Source organism: Aspergillus eucalypticola (genome assembly GCF_003184535.1).
Source record: "Aspergillus eucalypticola CBS 122712 chromosome Unknown BO83scaffold_10, whole genome shotgun sequence".
In the NCBI taxonomy this organism is placed as follows: Eukaryota; Fungi; Ascomycota; class Eurotiomycetes; order Eurotiales; family Aspergillaceae; genus Aspergillus; species Aspergillus eucalypticola.
In genome coordinates this window covers 922,673-942,201 of record NW_020290284.1, presented here as the reverse complement: position 1 = coordinate 942,201, position 19,529 = coordinate 922,673, and the positions used below count along the sequence as shown (strand labels likewise).

Sequence of the window (19,529 nt, the reverse complement as noted above, 5' to 3'; positions counted from 1 at the left end):
CTTTTGCCGCGGTCGAAAGCGGCCCAAATTCAACTCTCTATAGCCGAATTAGGGCCTAAATCCATTATAATACATTAACATCTGCTAGGAGAGCTGGGTGTAGTACTTACGTATACGGGAGAGTAGCTGCTAGTGGTACTCCGTACAGTAAAATTTAGATGCATGTCGGAGGTTTCTTGGCTGCGTTTTCAACAATCCCAAGCAGTCATCGATTGGGGATCTGCTGGATTTTGCAGAAGGCGGCTCGATCCGGTCCATGGCGTCCGAAAGTCACCGGCCTGTCAATTTGTTCCAAGGAGCTGATCGCCTAAGGCGGTTGCTGGTGGAGTTACTTAGTAGTCGAGAGCCCGCTGATATGATTACTCACATATCTATAGGTTTTGTTCCCTGACACTGTCAGTACTTAGTCTATCGGATCAGTTGAGGTTCAACTTCTCGAATCCGAATCCGCCGACTCTGCCTTCCAGTCAGTCAGAAGAACAGTAAGTATACAACTGTTGACATATCACTCAGCTTGAGTCCTGTAAGCCCCACCAATACAGATCACATTGAAAAGGATGTTTCAGTCCGGAGTACCTGCTTGAAGACCCACTTCCCGACTCAGCCGTCAAGTTGGAAGACCCATTCATGGTATATCGGATATATCACCCACGGATTTTGCTCGGTGCCTGCGTTTAACCTGTTCACCAGTTGGCCAGATCACAGCAGACGCAGACTGCAGTCTGGGACAGACATCGCACTTGTGTCTTTACCGGCCACCCAAAGCAAGTAGGTCGATGTCTATACATCAACTTGAATAAAATGCAAAAGTGCTTTTGACTACGGGGACTTCCCACATCGTGTGGGCTGAAAAGCTTTCCTCAGGCTACCATATAAGACACAATCCGTACCCGATCAGTTTTCATCCTTTACCAAGAGTTGACCATTCGTTAGCCTTTCTCAGCTCCCACTCTCTTCTCGTGGTAAAGCCACCTGCAGACCACTATGCCCCGAAACTCTTCGAGACGGCAAACCAGGAACGGACCTGAGACGCCCCCACGCAACCCCTTAGTAACCAAACGGTCTCCAATTTCGTGGGATTACATTGAAGATTGCATGCTACTGAGAGGAATGATCCAAGCTTTGAACGAGGGAACCCTTTCAAAGCAGGTGTTCGAAAAGCTAGTGAAGAAAAGAGGAGACGATCGCTATTCTGCTGATACTGCGAGGTAAGTTGCTATCTACTATTCCAGTTCATGATTCTTCAAGCCATGAATTCTAACTTGATATTCAGACGGCGCTATAGATATCTCACCAACATTTGCACAGCAGTCGAGAAGGACCGCCGCAACCTCTTTCCACAGTTGGTTATACCAAAGCTCGAGGCGGACAAGCACGCAGACGATGCGTATATGAGTGGTCAAGAGCCTGAAGACGATTATTTCCTATCGCCAAACCAAACACCATGTTCCAATACGAGCACCTCTCCTTCAGTCGAGTCTTCTGCTACTCTGACCCCAACTCCCCGCCGCAGCCATCGGCGGAGCAGCCCTGAAGAGCCTGGCACACCCACCCGCCCATACCGCCGTAGGGAATCTGACCGACGGCAGAGCAGTGCTCCTTATCAGCGTGGTGGTTCGTCGCGAACGAATCCCCAACCTCCTGCAAGAACTCCCGCTCCTCCCAGGCGTACTCAAGGACCGAGTATCTCGCGTGGTTCTCGCCAGTCACGATCCAAGTATCGAACACCCGCGGCCAACCAGAATGTCTGGTCCGAGAGCCAACATTGGAACTTTGAGGCAAGATTCACCCATGACTGATTGCCGGTCTGTTCAGTGAATCCTAGTTTTGTCTTTCACTCATTTCGGCTTCCTGTTATTTTTTTTTTTTTTTTTTTTTTTTTCGAGGGTTCCAGCAGTTGTCGGACCTGTCACTCGTTAGCTTATGCTTGACCGTCTGCTCAATTGTTCCTGTATCCGTTCTTTGACGTTACTGTTTGGAACTGGAAAATGGAAGGATTTGTACGGTTCAAATGGTTGTGCTCTGATTGTGTTTAGCTCTACGTTTGTTTACCTCGTTTTATTTATCCTGGGCCGTTATTCTACTATCATGTTTCCATTTGACTTGATCCCAGTTGCAGTGAAATATATGACAGAAGATGTATTTAGTTAGTTAACTTAGTTTAAAAAATGCCACGATACAACTAGAATTAAAACATTACTGCATAATTTAAACCTCCATTTTTTCCTTTTTTCCTTTTTTCCTTTTTTGTATTTTGTTTTTCGGTTCAATGCTGAGAAACCTCTCTTCTTGACATTGCAAAATGCTTCCACAACTATACTTCTTGAGCACCACGGACCTCCCTGGAAGTGGTGTTGATACACGTTCCACCCTGTGTGTATATTAAACTTTGTATGATAGCTTTTATTACAACTCAAGTCCGTTTTAAATCGTTGTGACGACCTGTCGCCTACCATTTACCTCGTCTCTCCGTATCTCGCACTTGGGCTACTCTTGACACTTTTACTTTTGATATCACATATTTACCAGACATTTTTCGCCCACATATCATGTCTTCTGGTTTTTTTTTTTTTTTTTTTTTTTTTTTTTTTTTTTTTTTTAGAAAAAAAAAAAACTAATTCTGTTTATGATTTATATATTCGAAGTCTCTGGTCTTGGTAATCTTCATCTGATATACAAGTGAGTCGCTAACCAGGTCGTACAGCAGCGAATAGATACTATTGTCAAGGCTTAGGTCACAAGATCACCCTAACTATGCGCTATCTCAATCTATTGATTTAGGTCTGCTGTTTCCTCGATATATGCGTTTCGATCGAAGGTAATGCTTTGTCTTTTATCTTGATATGGAAGACTAGTAATGTAGGAACTGGACTAATTGGGTGTCTCCGTTGTAACACTGTTTAAACAACGTAGTTCATTATTACTCAATCCCTAGCTACTAGACTAAGACCATACACAACCAATATCCAACATACCCAATCATCAACCGGCACAACTGTCAAGAACCACATCAATCATAATCTCCCAAATCGACCATAACCTTACAACACCCCCACACAGATGTAATACCCCAACCATAAATTAGTACAACCCGTCCCCACTGCCGGATTCCAAGCGATGATATCCGTCACTGACACACTCTTCTTCTGCGCCACTGTCGTACAAGTATCCCCAGAGGCAACCAGATAAAAGGCATCGCAATTACTCACCATCCCCGATTGAGTGGGCAATGGCGTGGTAACACTCGTGGTGGTGGAGGTGGTAGTCGTAGATATGGTTGTAGTGGTGGTAGTGTCACTCACTCCGGTACAGACATAGTACCCCAGCCAGAGAGTATCGCAGTCGGAGCCAACACCCGGATTCCACGAGTAGAAGTTGGCAAGTGTGATACCGGCGCTGGAGGCAATGGTGACGCAGGTGTCGGTGCTGGATACTAGGTGGAAGGAGTCACAGTTGCTGGTCATGCCGGGCTGGGTTGGGGAAGGGGTAGCCACGGCATTGATGGCTGCGGCGGCTGTGAGGGTGGTGGGAGTGCCACCGTCGCGGGGGATGTGCGCTGCGGCTGAGGCAAGGGAGGTGAGAAGGGTGAGGAGGGTGATGTATGTGAGATACATGGTGGATATTCTTGTAGTTCTTGATATCTTGAGAGGAGAGAGGCTGTTTCTGAGGATGAGAGATGAGTCTGGATGGGAGGGTAGGAAGGTGGTTTATATAGTCCTCCATGATGGCAAAGTTACCCCTATGGAGGCATCAGTGAGATACTACTATGGACGCCTATCTTGCCCTGGGCTCTCGTCAGGCAAGTCATGTCTTGGAACGATCCTGGTTGGTGATGCTGTATAGCGAGGATAGTCTGCAAAAGTCTCACCACGACGGACACTCCGGGTAAATCGGGTGACGAGTGTCTTGCTGCCGGGTGTTACCTTGTGATGTGGAATTCACCTACTCAGTAGTACTGACGGCTGTAGTCTTCCCTTTTTGCACGACGTCTCTTCATATCCGTCGTAGTATTTCCGCTCCCGATGGCCAAGACCGGCTAATCCGTTCCATAACGGAAGATGGTCCATGTTTTCTTAGAGCCTGAGACTAAAGTTCTTCTCCTTCTAATGCAGCACCAGGTCTGTTCCGCAGCTGACCGAGACAACGGTGAACCACTCGGGAGACAGGGAAGTGGTATTCAGGCGTCCTACCAACCGGGATCGCTTGGAGCCTGAGAGGGGAGGCTCGACCCTGAAGGTGTTATGTCTCACAAGTACAGAGTGCTGACTGGAGGAGTTTTATCGGACCCTGTTCAAACTCGAACTAGCTTTCGATAGTTGCTGAGCTTGCATCCGGCTTGACCCTTTTTGATCCCCGCCGGTGGCCCGATGCTTCCTGATATGGAAAGCGTCGCCAATGACCAGACTAGTCCTCCTGCGTGTCACTGCAATGCGACAACGCCACTCCTGTCACTAGGGTCTTGGTGCATTGGAGGGCTTTCGAAGAGGAGGGGGGAAATGCGGGGGAATGGCCGCGGGGAAGGGGGCCGGACTGATTGATGAACGGGTCAGGAACCACACCAAACATCGAGAAATGGCATCTTGTCCACTGGTAGTCCATAATGCAAATCGGATTGTCTGCGGAGCAAAGTAGTATGTTCAATCTCATCCGACAGTTCTTGAACCACTTCAACTATATTCGGGTACTGCTTGGACATTCGATACGATATGACGTGAGATTGTAATTGGTAGCGTCGGTAATAGTGCGGAGAAACTCCTGCTTGCTTGCTTGCTTGCTCAGTTGTACAACAGCATCAAGTCACCTCTTCATCGCATCAACCCATCACGCAGCTACTCACATGGTGGTTGAGCGTCTGAGACTCACGGGCGGGGAAATGGAAATGTCTCAAGCCACGGCGAGTGGCATGTCTGACCTCATGGAACAGTTGAATATACTATAGCAGATGCTGACTGACTAAATTGCATCAATGATTATAGTAGCGTCTATAGTGGAAATGAAAGTGATCGCCGTGATACCCCACGGCCACGAATAGATACGCCCGTCATTGCTATCTCCGGCCTAGAGGCCTATGAGATGTCCTGGGATTTTGCCTCTGGTGGGATTGGCTCGACCGAAACTAGTAGGAGCTGCGTCTCTTTCAATGGAGAGTCACTGCGCAGACTATCCAGACATACTATATTGTCAACCACTGGCACTATGGCGATCATGCGGTAGTCTAAGAGGGTACAAAGTTAAAATATATAGTATCGGAACGAGGGTGGACAAGGGCAAGGGTAATACTACTTACTAGGAGTTCCCAACGAATATCGGCCACGCGACCATTTATCAATTCACTTCAGATGAAGAGCTGACCATCTAACATGAGTACATTAATATCACTCTCATGAATAACTGGGTGATTTCTTTTGACCGCAGTGCTCACGTGACCCGAACCGGCGTTCTCCGCGGCGATTTGCGGCAGGACATCCCCACTGATAAGAAACAACAACCAAAGCTTCCCCGATAGCTCCTCCCTCTAGACTCACTCCCCTCACACCGTACTCAGCTCGTATCAAGAAACAATTCTTCGTCTATCTCACAGTGATCCTATAGCCTACTGTTTGCGCCAACCCAACTATTCTCCAAACAATGACTGAACTCCTATGGCGCAGCCGCGGAGCTGCGCCGCTTTGGTCATCCCTTCGCTGTCCCCGCAGCTATTCAACTCATCACGCCGCCAGATTACTTATTGGTAGGTAAGCGATAGAGTCACTGAATGCTTTCTATTCGCATCATGTGCCATGCATGTACTCCTTCTCCGCTAACCGACACCAAGCAGATAACCCATCATTGCGAAGCCAGCATTCTTCGAACTATAAGCCCACTCCCTCCATCCCCCGCCAAACACCAGGGCAGCGCATCCCACGATCATACCTCCCCCAATCGAGACACCACCACACTTCGCGTGCAAACAACAACAATAAATCATCCACCAACAACAACACCACCAAACCCATCTCCCTCCCCACAACCCCGGACCCCGACCTCCCACACCTCAACGCCTCGCAAAACGTGCACATGACCAAAATCACCGAAAAGCCCATAACCTCCCGCCTCGCAACAGCAGCCTGCCATATCCAATTCTCCAACCCGCGGCCCTGGGAGATCCTGCGCGACGGCGGGATGACCAAAAAGGGGGATGTGTTTAGTGTAGCGCGCATTGCGGGGATCATGGCTGCGAAGAGGACACCGGATATTATACCCCTGTGTCATCCGGGGATAGGGATCACGGGGGTGGAGGTGGATGTGGAGTTGGTTGGGCCGGAGGCTGCGTCGGCCAAGCTTGGTGATGATAGCGGTAAGTGGGATTTAGGGCATGGGGGAATGAGGGTCGTGGCTAGTGTGAGTTGTGAGGGACGGACGGGGGTGGAGATGGAGGCTATGACGGCGGTAATGGGGGCGGCGTTGACGGTATATGATATGTTGAAGGCGGTGGATAAGGGGATGGTAGTTGAGGGGGTGAGGCTGTTGGAGAAGAAGGGGGGAAGAGTGGGCATTGGGTTAGGGAAGATTCTACGAGTAGTAGTAGTAGAGGTGGTTCTGAGAAGTGATTATTTATCTCTATATTGTCTATTATAGATATATATGGCAGATGTAGCTGGTGTACAGATGGCGTATATTATTCTAATAGAGAATGACACTGTCCAGGCTGGAGAATCCGGTGGCAACGCCTCCCTCGTTGACGTCTTTGCCCTTGGTCCGCATGAGCCAACCGCCCTGTTCGTTGTGCAGGATTTTGCCTCCAGCCTGGTCCCAGAGGATCGTGCCGTAGATACCCAGTTCTCCGATGACATTTCCGCTGAGGACCTCTCCGTCGGGTCGCAGTGCTACGTTCTTGGCCTCGGCAGGTGGCTGGATCAACTCCATCAAGATCCATCGCTTCCATTCCGTCTCAGGGAGGGATCGCAGGAAGTCAGGGATCGCCTCTTTGTAGATGTTGTTCCCACCGCCCTCGCGCTGGGGTTTCAGCACGTGGTTGGCTGCTGTTTCGGGAGTTAAGGCGAGGCTGCGCCCACGGCCACTTGAGGAAAGGTCGTATTGTGGAGCAAAGGTCGCTCGTAGCCTCTGAATCGTAGATGAGTCAGTACCGGCAAGGAACTTGGCAAGATGATCCGGCCCCTGGGCTTCCGCGAGCACCTGCTGTACGATCTTGGATCCCGCAAGTTGGTTCAAGACAGTGGGGCATTTGATGGCGGCGGAACGCTCCAGATGGATACGAGCATCCCAGTCTCGCTCGGACTTGTAGTCGGTCGGCGTGTAGAAAGAACGGAGGTACACTGTTGTAACTTCGAACTCTACTCCTTCAGCGTGAGGGGGGCGGTAGATGAGCGGCCGGGAAGGATTGGAGGCAGGAATGTGAGTGTGCGTGAAGACTTCGGAGTTGAGCAAGCGGAACACGGGAATCTTGTGAATTTGGGTAAGTTGCTTTGAGAGAGCTAATTGATCGAAGACGTTCCGTTCACCTTCCTGGACAACAAAGATGATGCATGTAGGCAGGGCTGGGGATGACTTGGATGATCCATAGGCAGTGTGTGCTGCGGCCAAGCCCGCAGAGAGGGTCTCCACAGAAGTATTTTTTGGAGGCTGGCTCGAGCTAAGCAGAGGATGCGACGGATAAGCGAGGGGATGACCCGGTGGAGAGTTGAGAAGCTCAGTATGCAGTGAAGTCACGAGCGTTGACAACCCGCCGAAGGATGATGAGATGGTGTTGAACTCGACCTGCTTCAAGGAGGGAGGAGACGAGGCAGACGGCATGTGAGGCATGTAATCGGACCGGTAGAGGCCAAGGGAGAGGTTCTGGACATAACCTTCCTTCTTAACAGCGAGGTGTACATTCCAGAGGTGCGAGATGAAGTCGTCCACGTCAATGAGGCTAAAGTGAAGAACGGTTTAGCATCTACATCTGGAGCTCGAAAGCAAGCGAAGTGGAGCAGAACGCAGAAGTTGTTCCACAAAGCTGAGAGCAGAATAATGGCTCAGGAGTGCCCCTTACTCTTCCATGATATCCCCAATCCATTGTTCATCACAGGTGATCGCGGCATAGAGTTGGTTGTACACTGTCTGGAGGGCCAGGGCCTCTTCAAAGCAGGATTTGGGGAAAGGACTAGGAAACAAGGTGACCGGGGCACTGGTCGCCACGACGCCCTGAGGGTCTGACTCCTTGGAGATGAATGTCGGTGCAGGACGGATCATCAATCCATGTTGAACAGTCCAATCTTTCACTGTCCGGACCAGGAACTCCTTCTGTGCGGGGTTCAGGTGGGGTGGATAATCCGCGTAGACGGAGTCGGCCATTGCGAGATCTAGTTCAAAAGATGTGTCCGACAGTACCTGACAAATCCACAGTAGTGGTAATGTCAATCTATGAGTTCAATTCGCAGAGTAGAGAGGAAGAGAATGAAGAAGTAGTAGTAGACGAAGAAATCTAGTAATCTGCGGGGAGGCCGCCGATCACGTAACGGCACAGCGCGGAGGGGCATATCGGCACTGGATTATTAATCCGCGCCGATTGCCGGTCAGCAAGTCAGGTGACTCCTCAAGGTTGTTGCGCAAGTGCACCGTCTGGCTCCCCTCAACCGACTAGCACTACGGCGGTCCAGAAGCACGACGGATTCGCAGGCGCGACTACGGGGCACAGCAAGCACCCCCAGTGTCTCCAGCAGTCACTCTCCATCTTTCACCTTCCCCAACTCCCCTCCACACTCCACCCAGCTGGGCTGGCTGGGTTGCTATCCCCCCAGGCACTACCTCCACTGGGGAGGGTGTGTCGCCTCCCTTGTTCATCCCGTCACCATGGTTTACGACTGGGATGGCAAGCGGGAGATCTGCTATCAGATGTATATCAAGGATAAGAAGGCCTTGGAGGAGATTATGGAATACATGAAGAATGTCTACCAGTTCGCCCCAAGGTCAGTGATTCTGCGCACCCGCCATATTTGACACTGCTTGTGTGCTTCTGTTCACATCTCCCATCTCAAATATCCCGAAGTCTATCCCTTCGCGTCTGTTACTGTATCTAACCTCGCGCCCTTTTATAGTAAACGCGCGTTTCAGACTCAATTCAAACGGTGGGGCTTCCCTTCGAAACAAAATCCCGCGCATAAAAACGCCAAGCTCGTAGCACGAGTCAAGCAACTATGGGAGAAGAATACAAGTCAGCGGGACATGCTTCGCATACTGAATGAGGAGGGTTTTGAGATCAAAGAGCGGGAGTTGATGCGAGTGCGGGCCAAGAATCGCTGGCTGCTTCGGGTCCCCAACGGGATGAAGTCACAATCGCGCATTCAGACGCCAATCCAGCTGCCCGAAGATGAAGGACTCCTCGCCCTCCAGCAGGAAGTGTACAAAACCGAAGCACCGCCCTTTGACGAGACCGAGAACCTCCCCACCCCCACGACAGACGACCCTACCTCCCCGAACCTACCTCCCGAGGTTCTTGCCAAGCGCAAGGAACGCCTCGAGCGCCTCAAAGCGGAAAGTGAAGAGCGTTGGGCGAGCAGGAAGCGTCGCCGCCGGACTCGCGGATGGGCAGGGCTGCCCGCTGACCCGCCGGGACCTCCCCGCTTCCCCTCCGAGACGACCATTGACGAAAGCAAAAAGTATCTCGGGCTGGACAATGCGATGTATCGCCAGGTACGGGATCAGTTCCAACGGATCTGTGAAGAAGCAGGCTTCATCAAGAAGACCGTTGCGGGACCTGAGAGATGGCAGGACGCCAAGAACAAACTGATAGAGGGATCACCACATCTCCAGCAGGTGTTCTGGCATGATCCCAACCAGCTAGAAGCCAAAACACTTGCCTTGGATGTGTTATGCACTGATGTGACGAAGAGGATGAGGACTTTGGAACGGCGAATGACCATTGCCGAGGCCAAGAATGTCCTCGGGATCAACCCGGAGGAGAGCCGCCAGATACGGAATGCATTCTACAACACCCTGAAGGCGGACCATTTCACGAGTAAGCTGGAGGCTGGCGACGAACATTGGAAGGAGTTGAAGGACCAATGGATCCAAAACTCGGAGCTCCTACGTCAGATTCTTGCGCCAGGCCCGGCGGACCCGGAGCACACGGCGAAAGTGAAGGCGCTGGAAGTGCTGTGCCGCGACGTCATGAAGCGGCTTCGCGATGACCAGACCAAGCGGGATCCCGCCCGCAAACCATCCGTCCCTCACGCCCCAGCTTCTCAGTCAGAACCGGGGAGTCCTCCAGTCAGCAGCAGCTACGGGAGCGGCATTGCCAATGGAATCAGCACACTCGCCTCGCAGGCGCTGGCCAGTGCTCCGAGTGATCTCAGTGACATGCAAATTGATCCCTCCCTGCTGCAAGCTGCTAATGACCCTTCCTTCGCGACGGGCCCTTCCGATTCCGCAGCTGCTTTTGGCTATGTAGACCCGATGCTGGGGCCATCTGTGTTGCATGTACCTGTCTACCTTCGCATCCATCCCCAGAGTCCGCTGCACGGCGACTCGAAGACCTGGGTGGAGAAGCTGACGGCGCGATCGGTGGCTGAGCTGCAGCAGATTGTCGGCGAGAAGTACCCGGACGCCGTGGTCACGAAGATCGAAGGAATGGACCGTGATGAGAAGGGCAATGAGATTCCGTTTGTGATTGACGAAGATCATGAGCTCGATGCGTACTTGACCCACGTGCAGGGGCGGAAAGCTACCTTTGTGTTTTGCTTGAACTAACATACAACTAATCCGGGCCCCCTATTAAAAGGTGGTCCTTATGCTTATACTCCATGGCTAGTGAAAAGTGTTACTATAATTGCCAAATTCAGAGACATAATACCCATGTCGCTATTCTTCACACAACCGCTAGACGCAGAAAACCGAGACATCTCTAAATTGAGTTTGAGAATACGCTATTGCCGATCCGTAGCAAACGATATACATACAGAGCAGAGGATATAGTTACATACTATGGACTACACAGGAACCCTAGTTATATTCATCAATGGCAAGCCCTCCCATACTTCCTCAACCTCAAATAATTATACGGCAACGGCGCCAAATAACCCGCCGTGATAGACGTAGCCGCAGCAGCCCAGAACATTGGGTCAGCCAAATTCACCATCCCACCCGTGAGATGATAATCGACCAGATTCTCCGCCGTCTCCATGGCCAACATCGACACCATGCTCATTCCCATGGCGGTGCGGGCAGCCGCTGGCCAGGAGAGTTGGTCAGCGCCCCGGCGGAGGAGGATGGTCTCGAGGATGATGGATGTGGTGATTCCCGAAGCCACTATGCTGTTCATTAGACATTTTTTTTTTCCGTATTTTTTTTTTCTTTGCTACTTTTTATGGGGGCTAGACCGGAGACGTACTCGAAGCGCCCATAATAAGACCCATGCCTAGATGGGGATAGTAGGTTTGGAGAATCCATAGGGCGGAGAAATCACCCAGCGTGCAGCCAACGAGGCAGCGGAGGGTGTTGATGCTGGCGCGCTTCCAGGCGGGTTTGGTTGTCCAAAAGTTGAAGGTGAGAGGGTTTGGGGATTGTGGTTGTTCTGTGGTAGTTGAACATGATGGGGAAGTGTTTCCGGTTGTTGTTGGGGATGATGATGATTTGGAACAGCTCGGGGTCTGGGCAGTAGTGGATCGACAGGCTTGTACTGGGGAGCGGATGGAAAAGAGGCGGCGAGAGTGGGGAGTCAATTGGAGGATTGAACTTGTTCTATATAGTAACATCTTGGGGGTCATGATGAAATACTAAAGATTCAAAAGTTGGGGAAGTGTCTGTGGTAGGGTTAGTACTTCTCGATCTTATATTGGAAGTTCTAATTTTCCCGCGAAAAAGACGCATTTCCTGATTAAGATTTGTCTCCCGCTTATCTCCGGGGGATGAAAGGAGAGCAGCTCCACCGGCATTTCAGGATCAAGTAACTGTTTATTCTTGGAGACATGTACGGAGTACTCGGATATCAATCTTCCCTGCTATGGTAGCATCTTATCACCGGTTCAAATGCCGATGAATGTTCTAACCCGCACAACTTGGAGTGGATCGATACTAAGTATGTCCGATTATTTCTTCGTCTGATGGACCAGTGGTATGGTGGTATTGCCGATCGACTTGCATATTTCCTCATGTAATTACTAGTACTATCAGTACTATTGTCGGTATGATTGGGTGAGGAGTAGCTGCCTACGACGTATGCAGCTAAAAGTAGTAGACCCCCGATCACACCTTCCCAGCCCAACTGTAGTAGTAACAACAATAAACTATAAAAAGGCCCGACCCCCGCCCGGAACACCAACTGGCACATCTCCATCTTACTATCAGCTCAATAACATCCAGACTAAACCCAGATTTACCTTATTCTTCTTCGCTTCAGATGAAACATTCATATCATCATCTCCTTCCACCACTATCATGACGGACGACTACTTCAACCTAGGCTCGTACGGCCGAACCGTAACGACCAACTCCTCCGACGCCCAGCTATGGTTTAACCGCGGACTGGTTTGGTCCTACTCATTCAACCATGAAGAAGCCTCCCGCTGCTTCATTAAAGCCAGCAAGGCCGATGAGAGTTGTGCCATGGCGTACTGGGGCCTAGCCTATGCCCGTGGACCAAACTACAACAAGGCCTGGATTCGCTTTGACCCAGTGGACCTGGCCAGAACTATTACGGAAATGAAACCCGTACTCCAACGCGCCCGGGCTTTGGCAGCACAAGGGGCGAGTCCGGCCGAAAGGGCCTTGATTGAGGCCTTGGGGGCTCGGTTTCCCAAAGATGATGATGAAACGAAGCCAGAGGATTTGGATCTTCATGCGTTGGATCGTGCTTATGCAGACGCCATGCGACCCGTCTACGAGGCTTATCCAGAGGACCCTGATATCGTGGCTCTCTTTGTAGAGTCACTCATGTGCATATCCCCGCGGGCTCTGTGGAATCTTGACACCGGCGAGCCCTGCGGTCCCCATACGACTGAGGCTCGTCGGGCTCTGGAGAAAGCTATGGCCCCCCTCCCCGGTGCCAGTAACAATCCTGCCTACTGCCATCTGTATATCCATCTCATGGAGATGGCTCCGTATCCGGAGGTCTCACTACCAGCTGCGGATCGACTTCTTCGACTCGTGCCAGATGGTTCGCATATGCTGCATATGCCTAGCCATATTTACGTCGCTTGTGGTGACTACCGAGCGGTTATTGATTCGAACAACCAGGCCATGGCTGTCGACGACAAATACTTTGCCAGGGAGCCGGGCACCCTCTTGTATATCATGTACCGATCGCACAACATCTACGTAAAGGTCTATGGTGCAGTCATCTCTGGGAACTTTGCAGAGGCCATCTCTGGCATGAAGCGTCTCCAGGAAATCCTCACCCCCGAGCTCTTGTCTATAACCACTCCTCCTATTGCGAATTGGGCAGAAGGATTTTTGGGAGCTATAGCCCATGTCTTGATCCGTTTTGGACGGTGGAATGATATCTTAGATCTACAGCTCCCCGAGGATAAGGAGCTATTCGCGTCCACGACGGCGATGATCTACTATGCCCGTGGTATTGCTTTGGCGGTTTTGAATCGCGTAGGTGAAGCTCAAGAGGAAAGGAAGAAATTTGAAACTGCTCGCAAAAAGGTTCCCCCATCTCGCTTGAACAGCCTACCCGTTCGCGAGGTGGACGTCCTTGAGATCGGATCGGCTATGTTGAAAGGAGAGATCGAGTATCGCCAGGGCAACTTTGAGGAAGCCTTCAATCACTTGCGACAAGCGACAAAGTTGGAGGATAACCTTGTCTACGCTGATCCTCCGCCATGGATGCAGCCTGCACGACATGCGCTTGGAGCTCTGCTTCTCGAACAGGGTCACGTTAGTGAAGCACAGCATGTGTATGAAGAGGATTTGGGGTTGAGTGAAACCCTCCCGCGTCGGAAGGCAAGATTGAACAACGTCTGGAGTTTGCATGGCTTGTATGAGTGTCTGGTCCGGCAGGGGATGCATGACAAGGCTCGGTATATTCGTGCTCAACGCGACGTTGCGCTGGCTTCGGCGGATGTTCCTATCAATGCTTCATGTTTCTGTCGTCTTTCGGCGGTTGAGTCGACCAATGTTTGCTGTAAGTAGACGAAGTCGCAGGATAAGACCTTGTAGGGAGGTTTTGAGCAGACATACGTACTGCCAGAACAGTAATGAATGAGGTCCAGTATAGATCGCCCGACACATGTCTACTATATTACTTCTTTGGGACAACCAACAGGCTAGCGGACTTCGGCTTACCACATACGGTAAGACACCGGTCCGGACTTCCCTATTTCCAGATTAGGATATGTCTTAACACCGAAGGATATCATAACTACTATTCTCTCTTCTCCCACTTCAGCCACATAATCTCATCTTTGTCTCATTTAACTTTCATTTACTTCATACCCGACATTCTCGGACCATACCTTTACTACGTTTGTCCAACTACCGATTAGCAGGTCAACCACCCTCACCCCACGGTGTCATGGCTCCCGCGCAGCCGGACCACCTAAACGCAACTAAGCGAAGCATCATGAGAGTAAACCCCCTACGAAGGCCTGTCCCTACTCGAAGACCCCGGAGGGTCTTGTCATGCACTTCCTGTCGCGATCGCAAAGTCAAGTGCGATCGTTCAAAGCCCTGCGCGCAGTGTGTGCGCGCCAACGCCCAAGATGCTTGCTTATATTCTTCTGCTACTTCTTCTCCGTCGCAATCTTCTCCGGGTTTAACACCTAGGTCTGCCAAAATGTCTCTGATTGTACGAGAAGAAGATGCGCGAACTGCAAGTGCGGTAAGGCAACTGTCTGCGGGGCCTCCGCTTGATACACCCCCGTCTACTGTCACTGCTGGGAGTACGTGCAATGTTGATGGGGATGCTGCTGCGAAGAGGTCTGTCTTTCGGTCGTCACCCTTGAATGCAGTGGGTTCGACGAGGGGAATCACAGCCCCTCGATGCTTTGACGTAGAGCCTCAATATGATAGAGGGCAGGCCTCATCTGCATCAGGGGATGCCTTCTCTCAATATCTCTCGCCGTTGTCATTTCGAGGGAAGCAACAAAGAACCCGGTTTTTTGGACGGAGTCACTGGGCGACTACCCTTGGGATGGTAAGAGTCAAGCTGTTTCCATTTGGCTCAATTGCATGGCTCACAAGTCAACTGCAGTTCCCCGATTTCAACGCCCATTTGCATGTGTACTATCGGAACAAGCAAACTCCCATCAACCCAGGATTCATGGATTACCTATCCCTAAGAAGACTAAAACATGATCTGAGGGGACCTGAGAGACGACGACACAGCGACCAGCCACCCTCTTCAGAATTGATTAAATTAATGCCTGATCGTCCTCTAGCCGAATACCTGATGCGATCGTACTTCTCAACCTTCGAGACAACATTACGCATACTGCACGTCCCATCATTCATCAGCGAATGGAAAGCTTTCTGCGATCGTAACGTGTCCCACGCTGATGGATTGCCCAATAGCAAGTCTGAAATTTTTACCGCAAAACTCCTCATGTTAATGGCATGCGCCAGCTGCTTCGCCACCGAGAAGACAGAACCACTGGCATCCGCGGGCTTCAGCCCGCAGTCACTGATACAGACATGTCATACTTGGATCTCAGCAGTCACCACATGGTTAGCAGCCATGAAAAGCCACGCCCGACTGAATCTGGATGTGATCCAGATCAAATGCCTACTGCTCCTTGCACAGCAAGCAACCGCCCGAGACGGCGATCTAGCCAGCCTGGCGTCCGGATCCCTACTCCGCGAAGCGATGCTAACGGGTCTTCATCGGGATCCATGCAACTTTCCCAGCATTTCCCCGTTTTGGGCCGAACTACGCAAACGCCTCTGGCTAACAGTCATCGAGCTGGAGCTCCAAGCCTCTCTGTACAGCGGGATACCATTGGCCGTATCATGGGACGAATTTGACAGCCCCTTGCCATCTGACATTGACGATGAGGACATTACCATCGACTCGCTCCATCTACCTCCTTCGAGGAAATCAAATACCCTAACCAGAACATCCTTCCAGATTGCTCTAGCGCAGACACTAGAGACTCGAATAGCTATATCCAAAATGGTCAATCGGGTACGCCTAAGCGCGACTTACAACGATGAAGTCACCACCCTCAGCGAACGCCTGACAACAGGACTGGCGCAGGCTCCAGCATACCTCCGAGACGACACCAGTACATCACCCTCACCTAACGACAGCAGCGTCAACACAGAGTTCCGCCGCTCATTCTTCCTCTCCTTGCACTACCGCAGCCTCCTCGCCCTCCACCGACCCTTCTTCCTGCGCTTCACAGAAACCCACCTCGACCAGGAACCCTTCATATTCTCGCGACGAGTTTGCGTCCAGACCAGCATAGCTTTGCTTTCTCAGCTAGAGCGCTTTCCACACCACCGCCCTAACAACAACCAGCCATCAGCACCACTACCTAACAACAACAACCAATTCTCCCCACACATACACCACCTCAAAGGCGGGCTCTTCCGCGACGACCTCTTCCACGCGGCAGCAACAATCTGCTTCGAGCTACGCTTACAAACCAAATCCCATGACCGAGTAGTCGAGATACCTTTTCCGGGGAGTAGTAGTATCTTGAAATACATGGATCAAAGCGTGTATTATCAGCGGCTGGCGCTGTTCGAGAGCGTGGAGAACACGATTAGGTATTTTGAGGAGAAGGTGAGAGTGGAAAAGAGGGCGACGAAGATGTTTAGTATATTGATGATTCTTTTTATGGTGGTTAGGAGTGAGATGGTAGCTGTTAAGGATGGAAGTATAGATGGGGGTGGGGGTGGGGAGACGGTGCCGTTGGGGGTTGATGATGCATGTCCGGTTGCTTCGAGGAGGTGTAGGGATGTGTTATTGGAGGGATATCAATGCCAGGATGAGGAGACGGAAATGGGACGACGTCTTAGAGAGTGAGAGAGTGGCGGGGTATATCAAGTGGTAGGTGTTATGCGTTGTCTTCTGCTGATATTACTCTGGGTATACCAGCTAAGTTTAAGCAGGCAGAGTCTTCGCAAACGCAGAGTTTGGAATCGGATCTAGCTGTAGATGCGTGTCATCATACGAATGCCCCGCGGCCAGTGGCTTGGGATGATGCAGCAGCTGGTGATCTGGTGTGTATTTGCAGTTCTGCTTGATTCTTATGTGACCCGATTCTGACTACGTCTTTATATGTAGAGACATCTTGATTTCGACTGGTGTTTCGCGCTTGATCCCCTGTCGCCTTATCCGATAAATAATTGGGCGGATTTGGATCCTCTAATGATGTGAGGCTGCCATTCCAGCTCACAGCGGAGATTGGCACGGCACACTGCATAGGGTTCACGAGATATACTGGTGGTTCGCAGCATGTGAATGGAGCATGGGATTGTTGAGGTCGATCTTAGGTATAGGTACTACTGTTCCTGGGGTTTCTGCCGGGGTAGGAGCAACCCTCACCCGGACCCCGAAGCAGTGGATCATAACTTGGACAGTCTGCCCATACTGGCGGTGCATGTCTCAGTGGTACATCAAGGATGGCATACTATCGTGCTTGCGCATCGACACAGCTGGTGCATAAGGAATGGCGGCCTACCAACCTCCCTGCGACATTTACAGACTACTGTAGACACCCTCCGAGTGACCATTACAGCCACACAGAATCCCATCATATCCGCTAGGTGCCTTGATCACTCCAATGTGATCACTACAGACCGGTTTCTCCTCGGAGACAGCACCTGTCGACCCAGTCTCGACTGTTGGGGGTTCAACGGCAAAAAGCGGACACCCCATCCACACGTGACGCCGGGGATTGCCGAGCGTCTCAACAAGGGAGGCGGGTGCCTGCACGGCCGAAGGGAAGGCCACCACCAACTTGTATAGTAGTCCCCCTGGATGCACCCTTATCTGGTGCAGACTGGTTAGCAATGTAGTATATGCAGCTCCCCTAGCTGCTGATCTGCCTATCTCTAGAGGTCTAATTCGACCAAAATGTGACCGATGGCGCCTTTGGGTGTCCGGTGAGTTGGGGTGTTTGCATTGTTTGCATGGTTGGGGGTGGCATTGCCGACGAGAATCCCCAAGGAATTGCCGGCGGGGGGGCAAGAAAGAAAGGGAGCGTTGTAGCCAACTCCAAATACTCAGTATTCTGAATCCAAAAGACTGTGCGACAAGGTCACTGCGAAATCTCTCTCCAACATCAGTTATCATGGCTTCCACTGGCACAGGTACGTGAGCATCAGCACCAGCAGAATAGAACCATCCATTCTTGGCGTTTCTGGATAGACTCGCAAAGCGGCGGCTCCCCACAGATTTTACCTTTTCCTCATCTTTCCCGTCAACTCCCTCCACAGCGAATCCTCAGCGTGTCGTTGCCTCTGTTCCTGTACCACCTTTGTTGCTTCATCGAGTGCCAATTTGCAAACATATCGAAATACCTGCCCTTCCATTTTTGATTTCCGTTCCTTTTTTCCGGGGTTCCCCTGGCAGTGACTCATCCTCGTGGTGCTGCAATTTTTGTCCAATCCTTGTCCTCATAGCCCCTTCACACCACCATGGAGTCCACAAGGCTTGTTTCACGACTGCAACGGATGTATTCCAGGTTTGGAATACATACTTCTACCCGGTCGGGGGTGCAGTCAAGTTCACGAGCCAGTCTTCCTCTTCCCTCCCAGCGTGTCTCCTTTGTTCCATCACGACAAGCCGCCTGCTTCTCGACCACCAAGCCACCAGCGTGTGCTAATACAGACGCAGACCGCTTCACCTCTGCTCTGCACCAGAACAAAGACTGGGCAGCACAGATCTCCAAGGAGGACCCCTCATTGTTTCCGACGCTCGCGAACGGCCAGCAGCCCGAGATCCTTTGGATCGGCTGCTCTGATTCCCGGTGCCCCGAAACCACTCTTCTTGGTCTTAAGCCGGGCGATGTCTTTGTCCACCGCAACATCGCCAACGTCCTGCACGCCGGCGACCTCAGTTCCTCTGCCGTGATCGAGTACGCGGTCCGTTACCTGCGCGTCAACCATGTAGTCCTCTGCGGTCACACCAGCTGCGGCGGTGTCGCCGCGGCCCTGGGTAACAAACAGTTGGGAATTCTGGACCCCTGGTTGCTGCCCCTGCGCCAGCTCCGGGCGAAGAACCTGGATCTGCTGAACTCGCTGCCGGCTGACCAGGCGAACCTTAAGCTGGTCGAGCTGAATGTCTTGGAGGGAGTCAAGCTGTTGAAGGAGAAGAGCGTGGTGTTGGAGGCGATCCAGGAACGTGGGCTGCAGGTTCATGGGCTGATTTATGATGTCGGAAGCGGTGTTCTCCGGGAGTTGGACACGGACGAGTCGGAGGAGGCGATCAAGGCGCGGCTCACATCGTTCAAGACGGATGTTTAGGAAGGAGAAGGGGGTTTTATTTGGGAGTCAGTTCGGGTCGGGTTCCAGTTCATCTGTTGTTTTTTTCTTGTGTTATTGTAATCAGCGAACGGCAAGTGTTAGCCAATGTCGATGCATTTTCATCATCTTCCATCTTT

At 51.4% G+C, this 19,529-nt stretch overlaps 9 protein-coding genes across 9 annotated transcripts; 5 read left to right on the top strand and 4 right to left on the bottom strand.

Moving 5' to 3' along the window:
* Positions 1-911: 911 nt before the first annotated feature.
* Positions 912-1,799, top strand: BO83DRAFT_444095 (uncharacterized protein; the record flags this gene model as incomplete). The annotated part of the gene is made up of 2 exons (XM_025536482.1): positions 912-1,208; positions 1,274-1,799. The coding sequence occupies exons 1-2, from the start codon at positions 985-987 to the stop codon at positions 1,797-1,799; spliced, it is 750 nt and encodes a 249-aa protein (XP_025389045.1). The 5' UTR covers positions 912-984.
* An 884-nt stretch (positions 1,800-2,683) lies between these two features.
* Positions 2,684-3,836, bottom strand: BO83DRAFT_19501 (LysM peptidoglycan-binding domain-containing protein). The gene has a single exon (XM_025526588.1). It carries the CDS (start codon positions 3,612-3,614, stop codon positions 3,042-3,044), a length of 573 nt encoding a protein of 190 aa, XP_025389044.1. The 5' UTR covers positions 3,615-3,836; the 3' UTR covers positions 2,684-3,041.
* Positions 3,837-5,375: 1,539 nt separating this feature from the next.
* Positions 5,376-6,548, top strand: BO83DRAFT_444092 (cyclic pyranopterin monophosphate synthase; the record flags this gene model as incomplete). The annotated part of the gene is made up of 2 exons (XM_025536481.1): positions 5,376-5,731; positions 5,816-6,548. Coding segments are annotated over exons 1-2 (836 nt in total), but the record flags the coding sequence as incomplete, so codon positions are not given.
* A 78-nt stretch (positions 6,549-6,626) lies between these two features.
* BO83DRAFT_377963 (glutathione synthase) lies at positions 6,627-8,445 on the bottom strand. The gene is made up of 2 exons (XM_025531131.1): positions 8,033-8,445; positions 6,627-7,912 (listed from the first exon to the last, which is right to left on the bottom strand). The coding sequence occupies exons 1-2, from the start codon at positions 8,332-8,334 to the stop codon at positions 6,664-6,666; spliced, it is 1,551 nt and encodes a 516-aa protein (XP_025389042.1). The 5' UTR covers positions 8,335-8,445; the 3' UTR covers positions 6,627-6,663.
* A 192-nt stretch (positions 8,446-8,637) lies between these two features.
* Positions 8,638-10,820, top strand: BO83DRAFT_416765 (Clr5 domain-containing protein). The gene is made up of 2 exons (XM_025534719.1): positions 8,638-8,948; positions 9,078-10,820. Exons 1-2 carry the CDS (start codon positions 8,833-8,835, stop codon positions 10,726-10,728), a joined length of 1,767 nt encoding a protein of 588 aa, XP_025389041.1. The 5' UTR covers positions 8,638-8,832; the 3' UTR covers positions 10,729-10,820.
* Positions 10,821-10,946: 126 nt separating this feature from the next.
* Positions 10,947-11,761, bottom strand: BO83DRAFT_436955 (DUF4396 domain-containing protein). The gene is made up of 2 exons (XM_025535990.1): positions 11,369-11,761; positions 10,947-11,286 (listed from the first exon to the last, which is right to left on the bottom strand). The coding sequence occupies exons 1-2, from the start codon at positions 11,742-11,744 to the stop codon at positions 10,994-10,996; spliced, it is 669 nt and encodes a 222-aa protein (XP_025389040.1). The 5' UTR covers positions 11,745-11,761; the 3' UTR covers positions 10,947-10,993.
* A 653-nt stretch (positions 11,762-12,414) lies between these two features.
* BO83DRAFT_398320 (uncharacterized protein) lies at positions 12,415-17,302 on the top strand (the record flags this gene model as incomplete). Its single annotated transcript, XM_025533243.1, has 6 exons — positions 12,415-12,577; positions 12,653-14,097; positions 15,218-16,772; positions 16,806-16,934; positions 17,021-17,145; positions 17,210-17,302. 6 exons carry the CDS (start codon positions 12,415-12,417, stop codon positions 17,300-17,302), a joined length of 3,510 nt encoding a protein of 1,169 aa, XP_025389039.1.
* A 131-nt stretch (positions 17,303-17,433) lies between these two features.
* On the bottom strand, positions 17,434-18,701 carry BO83DRAFT_19450 (uncharacterized protein). Its single transcript, XM_025526585.1, has 4 exons — positions 18,659-18,701; positions 18,329-18,591; positions 17,611-18,197; positions 17,434-17,506 (listed from the first exon to the last, which is right to left on the bottom strand). Exons 2-3 carry the CDS (start codon positions 18,505-18,507, stop codon positions 17,624-17,626), a joined length of 753 nt encoding a protein of 250 aa, XP_025389038.1. The 5' UTR covers positions 18,508-18,591; positions 18,659-18,701; the 3' UTR covers positions 17,434-17,506; positions 17,611-17,623.
* On the top strand, positions 18,393-19,515 carry BO83DRAFT_19386 (carbonic anhydrase). The gene has a single exon (XM_025526575.1). The coding sequence runs from the start codon at positions 18,565-18,567 to the stop codon at positions 19,390-19,392; it is 828 nt and encodes a 275-aa protein (XP_025389037.1). The 5' UTR covers positions 18,393-18,564; the 3' UTR covers positions 19,393-19,515.
* Positions 19,516-19,529: the final 14 nt, after the last annotated feature.